This window comes from Cebus imitator, unplaced genomic scaffold (genome assembly GCF_001604975.1).
Source record: "Cebus imitator isolate Cc_AM_T3 unplaced genomic scaffold, Cebus_imitator-1.0 Scaffold61, whole genome shotgun sequence".
NCBI classification, from domain to species: Eukaryota; Metazoa; Chordata; class Mammalia; order Primates; family Cebidae; genus Cebus; species Cebus imitator.
Window position 1 is genome coordinate 7,678,013 of NW_016107376.1, and position 9,488 is coordinate 7,687,500.

Sequence of the window (9,488 nt, forward strand, 5' to 3'; positions counted from 1 at the left end):
TTTTTTTTTGAGAAGGAGTCTCGCTCTGTTGCTAGGCTGGAGTGCAGTGGCGTGATCTCAGCTCACTGCAACCTCTGACTTCCTGGTTCAAGAGATTCTCCTGCCTCAGCCTCCTGAGTAGCTGGGACTACAGGCACATGCCACCACACCCAGCTAATTATTGTATTTTTAGTAGAGACAGGATTTCACCATGTTGGCCAGGATGGTCTTATCTCCCAACCTTGTGATCCACCTGCCTTGGCCTCCCAAAGTGCTGAGATTACAGGCATGAGCTACCATGTTCAGCCCATTCAACTAGTTTTTAAGGTTTTTGTAGAGATGGGGTTTTGCTGTGTCACCAGGGTGTTCCCAAACTCCTGGCCTTAAGTGATCCCCTGCCTGAGCCTCCCAAAGTGCTGGGATTACTGGTGTGAGCCACCATGCCCAGCCAGTTTTTCATTGTATTTTTTAATTCCTTCCAGGAAAAAGAGTCTACATTGATGCTCCCTTTCTCCTCCTTGCCTCTCTGTTCACTCCTCACAGTGGCCATGGGCATCCCCTAACCTTCACCAGTTCATTTTGCTCCTTTCTGACCTTCTATTGCCAGGCCTCAGTGTTTTGTTATGAGGGAGGAAGACAAGATAGGTGATGCTGTCAGCATCCTCCATGTCAGGAAGCAGAATATGAACAGGCTACCTGTGCTGCAGACACACAGCAAGCTCCCAAGCCTATGCCATTCGGCCACCACCAAGTCACAGCTCCTCTCAGATGCTGCCCATATTGTGCAGAGCAGTGTGGAGATGGTCGGGAAGGATCTGGGTCTGAATAGGAGGACTGGGTGATGCCACCAGAACCTTATCAATCTGCCCAGAGTTTTATTCTTTTGCCTTTTTGTTTCTATAAAAATTCCAGGCTGGGCATGGTGGCTTGTGCCTGTAATCCCAGCACTCTGGGAGGCTGAAGTGGATGAATCACTTGAGGCCAGGAGTTCGAGAGCAGCCTGGCCAACATGGCGAGACTAAAAATGCAAAATTAGCCTCTACTAAAAATACAAAAATTAGCCGGGCATGGTGGCACACACCTATAGTCCCAGCTACTCGGGAGGCTGAGGCAGGAAAATCACCTGAAACCGGGAGGTGGAAGTTGCAGTGAGCCGAGATCGCACCACTGCATTCCAGCCTGGGCAACAGGGTAAGACTCCATCTTAAAAAAAAAAAAAAAAAAGTTCCAATCCTTAGGTTTCTCTGCAAGACCACTTTTCACAGTGCTCTGATTCTTGTAACGTAGTGCAGCACCCGCTGCGTTAGTAGAATGAGGGGTTCAAAGAAAACTAGACTTCCTGCTCCCATACACCAATGCTTTGGACTTCCAGGTCTCATAGATGATGGTGAAACCCCAGAAGCAGCTGCTCTTCGGGAACTTGAGGAAGAAACTGGCTACAAAGGGGACGTTGCCGAATGTTCTCCAGGTTGGTATTGCTTGAAAATTCACCAAGCAATAGACTCCTCAGGGTGGGAAGGGATTATCTGGGTATTCTTTATGCTGAGAATTCACTGAAGAGAAATCATAGATTAGGATTGGTTACCAAGTATAAGTGAGTCTCCCTGCCCAGGAGGAAATTGGAGGCAGAAGGGCCTGAAGTTGGGGGAAAATTAATGAAATTAAATTCTCTTTTGGCCAGGCGCGGAGGCTCATGCCTGTGATCCCGGCACTTTGGGTGGCCAAGGCAGGTGGATCACCTGAGGTCAGGAGTTCAAGATCAGACTGACCAACATGGTGAAACCCTGTCTCCACTAAAAATACAAAAATTAGCTGGGTTATGGTGGTGCATGCCTGTAATCCCAGCTACTCGGGAGGCTGAGGCAGAAGAATCGCTTGAACCTAAGAGGCAGAGGTTGCAGTCAGCCGAGATCAAGCCACTGCCCTCTAGCCTGGACAGTAAGAATGATGTGAAACTCTGTCTCAATAAATAAATAAAATAGTCTTTTGGAATTTCCCACACCCTGAGCTTTACTGCTCACCCACCTCATCCTTGTGCCACCCTCGTCACTGGGCCTCCCAAAGTGCTAGGATTACTGGTGTGAGCCACCAATAATTTTCAATTTGATGTGGTAAAGAGATTTTACAATTTGTCAGTACTGGGAGCTCTGGGGAGAGTGTGGGTACCCAAATGCTTTGCAGCCTGTAGGTCTGCTGACCCAATGTGAGAGCTAGTTTTCCTACATCAGTTCCACGTCCACTCTGAGCTGCGAGACCCATCTTCCTAAGATTAGTAGCAAAACAAAAGACAAAGGGACTGAGGCATCTGTCCCTTCTCTCCACAGCTGTCTGTATGGACCCAGGCTTGACGAACTGTACCACACACATTGTGACAGTAACCATTAACGGAGATGATGCCGAAAACCTAAGGCCCAAGCCAAAGCCAGGTACGTGTGCATTGGCCATGTTGAAGGTGGTGCGGTTGCGCTGAGTGTGTTGGAACTTGCTGCTAGTTTAATTTAGTAAAAGAATGTAGTCTTTCATGGAAAGAATCAGCTTTCCAACAGACTTCATCAGTATTATTGTCTCTGCCTAATCATGTTTTTTAGCATATTTCTTTTACCACTTAATTGGTCTTTATGCTTTGTAGAAAAAGTTAAATGACCTATTTCCCTGTTTTCTGTATGAAGTGTATCCCCACCTACTAACACGAGCTGCAGGCTTCAGTAGTGAACAGTGAGAAACTTCAATCCACCCTGGTTTCTGTTTTCACGTATATTGTAAGAATGGCATAAGTTGGGCCGGGCGCGGTGGCTCACGCTTGTAATCCCAGCACTTTGGGAGGCCGAGGCGGGTGGATCACGAGGTCAAGAGATCAAGACCATCCTGGTCAACATGGTGAAACCCCGTCTCTACTAAAACTACAAAAAAATTAGCTGGGCATGGTGGCGCGTGCCTGTAATCCCAGCTACTCGGGAGGCTGAGGCAGGAGAATTGCTTGAACCCAGGAGGCGGAGGTTGCGGTGAGCCGAGATCGCGCCATTGCACTCCAGCCTGGGTAACAAGAGGGAAACTCCGTCTCTAAAAAAAAAAAAAAAAAAAAAAAAGAATGGCATAAGTTCCCCTGTAGTCCCAGCTGCTCTGGAGGCTAAGGCAGGAGGGTCACTTAAGCCCAGGAGTTGGTGGAGCTATGATGGTGCCACTCCACAACAGAAGGAGACCTTGTCTCTCAAAAAAAAAGGCCTAAGTAATTGTTAATGTATCAGTGATGTTCTTTAATTTCTTATCCTCTTCAGTTGTACATATTTATGTTTCAGTATCCCACTGCAACTAATTTTAAGTCTTAATTTTTGCTGGACGTAGTGGCTCACACCTGTAATCTCAGCACTTTGGGAGGCTGAGGTGGGCAGATAACTTGAGGTCAGGAGTTCGAGATAAGCCTGGCCAACATGGTGAAATCCTGTCTCTACAAAAAATACAAAAATTAGCCGGGTGTGGTGGTGCACACCTCTTCTCCCAGCTACTCAGGAGGCTGAGGCAGAAGAATTGCATAAACCCGGGAGGTGGAGGTTGCAGTGAGTCAAGATCACACCACTGCACTCCAGCCTGGGCAATAGAGTGAGACCCTGTCTCCCATAAATGTATAAATAAATCTTAATTTTTGAACTGCAAATATACATATGACACACTGTGGAAAAGTTTGGCAGTTCCTCAGAATATTAGATATATTTTATGAATATTAGAAATATTTTATGACCTGGCACTTCAACTCCTAAGTCTATACCTAAAAGAATTGAAACAAGGACTCATATTTGTGTGTCTGTGTTCATGGCAGCCTCTGTGGAAATAACCCAAGTGTCTGTCAAGAGATGAATTGCATACACAAAATGTGGTATACACACACACACACACACACACACACACACATGCAGACACAAAATGTGGTACACACACACACATGCATGCAGGCACACACCCACATCCTGGAATGTTCTTCTACCATAAAAAATGAAACATGCGACAACATGGATAAACCTTAAAAACACTGTGCTAAGTGAAATAAGCCAGACACGGAAGGGCAAATATTGTGATTCTACTTAGGTGTGGTGCCCAGAATGGACAAACTGATAGAGAAAGACAGTAAAGGCTGTTAGGAGTGGAGAATTGGTGTTGAATGGATACCAAGTTTCCGCTGGGGGTAGTGAAAGGTTCTGGAGATGGATACTGGTGGTGGCTGCGTACCATTCTGAATGTTACTTACTGTCACTAAATTGTACCTTCAGAGTGGTTCAAATGGTAAGTTTTTATATGTTCTGTATATTTTACCATAGTATGCAGATTCATATCTATTAAAATTACACATAGAATATGCTTTAAATTTTGCTCCTAAACATTACATGGAGAAGAACTTCGTACTAACAATGTATATAAATTACATTAGCAGAGACCCAGGTTTCTGTGAAGTTCTCAAAGCCTTTTTGATGCGTCTTGCATAAAAGTCTTCCAATGTGACCACTCCAGGCTTTGCTGAAATGTTCTCCTTCTGTTTATTTCCAGGGGATGGAGGTACGTTCTGCAATTCCTGGTGGCCGAGCATGTGTGGTTTAGTGTAGTGGTAATGGCTGCACACATTTTGGGTTGTTTTGGTAGGCTCTTGACATTAGCTTTGTTTTCACTTGCACCTTGTCTGTTTAGAATTTGTGGAAGTCATTTCTTTACCCAAGAATGATCTACTGCAGAGACTTGATGGTAAGCATTCTCCAGACCGTCACCCAGCTTTCTCCGGTTTTCCCCATTCCTATCCCAGCAAATTGGGTTCTAAATATAACTCCATTTCTTTATCTTTTCTGTATCACTAGTCACATGCCTAGAAACTTGTAAAACTGCAGTTGACCACTACTAATTTTCCTTTCTGAGTGGCACAGAGGGTGAAAACAGGAGCAAAGCATTCAAGTGCAAGCTTTTGGTAGGGGCTTTTTCTCCTGCAGAACGGTCCAGATGACATTGCTGCTGAGTTGCCAAAACGATTCTCCACTTTAAACCTTCAATCCATAGCAACGCAAAGGTGTGGGTAGATAGACCGTTAGCTTTTCCTCAACTACGCTAGTACAACGGATGGTCCTTTGTGGAGGGTATAAGTTTAAGGAGAAATTGACAATATTCCTTCCACAAATACTTGAGGTAGCTCCAGTATACTCGGTGTGATATGTTCTTCACGTATAAACCAAACTAGCTGTGTGGCCCTTTGAAATCGCTGGTCATGTTGATCCATCGTATAATTCTTGGCTAGCCCACCTTTTAGGGACTTTGTAAACAGTAAGTAAGCTTAAGGGGAGAGAAGTCCTTTGATAAAACCACAAGAGGAGATACTGTATGGAGACATGGCATGGGCCCATCAAGGAGCGCCTCTGACCTGGCTGCTAAATCCCTTTTCACTCATCCATACAGAAGCAGACATGTTTCATCGTGTGAATATTTTATTGGGTCTAAGTGTTTTATGTAATTGATACATGACTTTTCTACTGTTTTTTAAATGATTACTTCAAATGTGACCTGAAGCACTGTTTGACCTGAAGCTTTAGGACCAGCTTCTTAAGCTTTTCCCTGAGCATCAGTGGCTTACAATTTTAATAAGCAGAGCGCCTGGTTTTGAAATGTCTGTTGTTTGTTTGAAAATTGGAATAGATCTTTCAAAGGCTGCTGTCATTTCTTTGTATAAAATCAGATTTCAGATCCCTAGACAGCTTCCACTCCTGTTCCACCTTTCTAAAAACTAGACCTAAGGTGAAGGCCACCTTGACAGCTCAAAGCTAGAGTTAGGCAATCAGACTGAAGAGACACAATAATTTATCAGGTAAGTATTTAGAGAAAGCCATGGCAGTCAATACAGGCAGTGCAGCTAGGAGCCACAGGCCAGCTCGGTTTGAGGCTCTGCTGACCATAATCAGCTATCATGTCAAACAGGTTCTGTAGCCTCTCTCAGCTGTTTTCATAAAACAGGAACAATAATAGCCCCTCCTTCTGAGGAGGTATGTAAAAAGTAGGATGCTGTAGGCAAGCGTGAAATGCCGTGCATAGTTATTTTTTAGTAGAAGAATATCCTTTTTAAATAGTCGTCCTTCTCCCTTCCACCTAACTAACTTCACTTCCCTTTTGGTCTTAGAAGAGGGAGAAAAAATAGAGTAAGAGATGGGAGGTGGAGAGAGGGCTATTATGACTCTAAAGGAGGAGGGATAAAAGAACCGAATTGGCTAGCTTTAGTACAATCAAAACATAGCAAACCGTTTATTCAACAAGCAACATTTGAGAAGTCACAAGGAAGGTAGCGTACTTTAAGATCAGTTTGCTGGCCATGCACGGTCTTCACGCCTATAATCCCAGCATTTTGGGAGGCCGAGGTGGGCAGATCACTTGAGGTCAGGAGCTCCAGACCAGTCTGGCCAACATGGTGAAACCCTATCTCTACTAAAAAAAATACAAAAAAATTAGCTGGGCATGGTGGTGTGTGCCAGTAGTCCCAGCTACTCAGGAGGCTCAGGCAGGAGAATTGCTTGAACCCAGGAGGCGCAGGTTGCAGTGAGCCAAGATCGTGACACTGCACTGCAGCCTGGGGGACAAAGTGAGACTCCATCTCAAAAAAAAAAAAAAAAAAAAAAAATCAATTTGCTACAAAGAGTAGCATCTACTAGTTACCAAGCACCTGCTGTGCCCAGGTAAATAGGACATGCTCCCTGTCTGCCGATGTCCCCAAGCTTGTTCCCAAGAAAGTAGCTAGGGAAACGAGGCTGATTTTACATTTGGCAGCCTCCATCTGAGTGAAACAGAAATTTTAATGAAAGCCCGTGGTAACGAGGTTCTGAGACCTCATTCTTGGTAGTTTACCTCCAGTCCTAACATGCACACCATTTAACTTGCCAGGGGAGATTCTGTATCCCCTCGCGGCGGAAAAGACACGTGAATCCCTAAGTTAAGATCCTATATAATCATCCCCATCTAGTTTCAGAATAGCAGATCCCTACCCCAGCTATAAATTAGGTATAGTGACTGGCTCTATAAACTTCCAACTCTGCCGTTTTAACACATAAAATCATTACGCCTGATGTTCTTTTCTCCTGCTAGGAATGTAATCTGGCCTTTATAGTCTTTATTCTTTGACTAAGATCCTTACAGGCAAAAAAAAAATGTATCACCAGCATCTAGCATAGGAACTGGTATATAGTACTTACTCCACAAATACTGACTGAATAAGATGTTTTGTCCTTCATTAACGGCATGAACTAAGATGTTTTCTTTACTTTCCACAGCTCTGGTAGCTGAAGAACATGTTACAGTGGATGCTAGAGTCTATTCCTACGCTCTAGCGCTGAAACATGCAAATGCAAAGCCATTTGAAGTGCCCTTCCTGAAATTTTAAGGCTAAAGATGACGCTGGCCACTTCTGTAAACGAGACCACCAGGCCTTCTTCACTAAGACTTTGTCTTCAACTTAGCTTAATGTAGATTTGAAATTAGCTTTTTCATAAAATAAAAGCAGCACAGAATGCATGTGGTTGTGGTATGGAATTGTAATTACAGGTAGGTTGTGTAACCTTTTAAATTCGTTAAACTCCAGCCAAAATTAACGAAAAACAATATAAATGCAAGTACGTTTACTCCAACTTTTTAAAATTCAACAGCAGTTAATGACAACTCAATTACTTTTCTAGTCTAGACTGGTAGACAGGGGTATTTGTATGGGAAAACAGACCTAAGTTCCCAATTAGCTCAAGTATTTCCACCCTCAACCCCCAATATAAAAAATTCTATAGCTGGGTATGCAAATAACCGTGTACTCCATTAGTGTTAAAAATAGCTTTAAAAAGAAAAAAAGTGCCAATGATGATGACTGCCATCAAGTTAATTAAAAAAAAAAAAAAAAGAAAAGAAAAAAAGGACTTTTTGGCTTCTTCTAACTGAATTTTTACTATGCACAATTCAGCTAGGATAGTTGAATACAAATAGGGTAAGATTCAATAGAATCCTCTACTAGTTTTAAGTCCACCTATTTACTGAAAGCTGAACCAGCTTTTAAGTAAGGAAAATGGTTGATTCCATTCAGTACACCAAAGCTAGAAGACTAATGAGAATTCAGGGCCATCCCTCAGGCTTCTGCATATACTTTAGGATCTCTTTTCCCATCCTTACCTCAAAGACTACTAAAAGTTTTTGAAAACAAATCTTTAAGACTGACATGGTTTGGTGCACTATTATCTTGATGTTAAACCATCAACAGGACCAGCAAGATTAGCCAGTACCTGAAACCCAATACAGAGTACTTCAGAGCAAGAAGTGCAGGTTGACTCTGGTTCCCATGCCTGAAACTGTCATCTAGCAGTTCTCCCCGTGTTCCTGGGCTATTTTCTTACCCTCTTAAGTGAGTTTAGCTCTTTTTGTGTTGACTTTTTGGCCTCCAGCACCTCCATGATTTTCCAGGACTCTTCAGTCTGGCCCCACGGAAGTCTCAGGATGATTCTCATCCAGCCATAAGTCATGTTTCTAGCCTGGATCCGGCGGGTAAGCCAGGCCCCGAGAATCATATAAAAGGGTTGTCTAGATAAAATCAGGGTGCTAATGCCAGAATGCTATGATGTCATCGATTTGTCCACAGGCTCATAAAAGATACTTTTATGAGTGAAACTCTAAGATCTTTACGCTGGTCTTCTTAAAGTTAACAAATATGGAAATATAGAACTTTATAGATGAAGTTATCTAGCCCTATACATGTGAAAATTAAGATCCAACTACTTCCTATAATGGTAGCCTTCCCTGATGCCTCTAACCCTTTTTTAAATCCTGATTTCAATCACAGGCATTGTGATTCTCCAAAGCTCTAGCCCTTTCTTGAGCTCTCAAGGCCACATCCTGTAAGGGAAACCGAGAGATGGCATCTGGAGATGGGCACAGCCCAGTATTTCCACGTTGCCCAGTTCCTCCCCAGCTACTCCCCACAGGAATGACCTCTGCAGCTGACCTTTGTCCTTCCCTTCTTCCTAAGAGTGCAACTTAGATGTGACAACCAAATCCTAGAATGTATCTCTAAATGCCATTTATTTTTTTTTATAAATGTGAGAAAGTTGTGCTTCGGAAATTGAGTCTGTTTGAGAACTGGCAGTCCAGCTGGCACTGTTTAAAAATCTGCCCTGCATTTAAAAACTGAAGGTTTCCTATGTATTAAAAGCCTTATTTCCACCAAAAAATTGGCATAACAACATTGGGTAGATGTTTTTATGGTAACAGTGGTCTGGGGCCCTTGGGAGATGTTCTCCAATGAGCTATTGTTAATGTCCTGCCTGCCTTTATCTGCCTTGCCCCTGTAATTATTTGGCTTTGTAAGCATAAGCTAAATAAGAGATACTATACTTAAGAAAGTATGGGCCGGGCGCGGTGGCTCAAGCCTGTAATCCCAGCACTTTGGGAGGCCGAGGCGGGTGGATCACGAGGTCAAGAGATCGAGACCATCCTGGTCAACATGGTGAAACCCCGTCTCTACT

At 43.4% G+C, this 9,488-nt stretch overlaps 2 protein-coding genes across 3 annotated transcripts in view; one reads left to right on the forward strand and one right to left on the reverse strand.

Moving 5' to 3' along the window:
• The window catches only part of NUDT5 (nudix hydrolase 5), a 23,163-nt gene extending 15,660 nt beyond the window's left edge, over nucleotides 1–7,503 (forward strand). For both annotated transcript variants that reach the window (XM_017529865.1, XM_017529866.2), the window contains exons 6-10: nucleotides 1,352–1,447; nucleotides 2,304–2,405; nucleotides 4,516–4,524; nucleotides 4,654–4,707; nucleotides 7,263–7,503. In XM_017529865.1, coding sequence (XP_017385354.1) covers nucleotides 1,352–1,447; nucleotides 2,304–2,405; nucleotides 4,516–4,524; nucleotides 4,654–4,707; nucleotides 7,263–7,372 — 371 coding nt within the window. In that variant the 3' untranslated portion in view covers nucleotides 7,373–7,503. The remainder of the gene's footprint in view (nucleotides 1–1,351; nucleotides 1,448–2,303; nucleotides 2,406–4,515; nucleotides 4,525–4,653; nucleotides 4,708–7,262) is intronic.
• SEC61A2 (SEC61 translocon subunit alpha 2) overlaps nucleotides 1–9,488 on the reverse strand; it is a 53,787-nt gene that overhangs the window by 2,077 nt on the left and 42,222 nt on the right. The gene's annotated exons all lie outside the window — the stretch shown is intronic.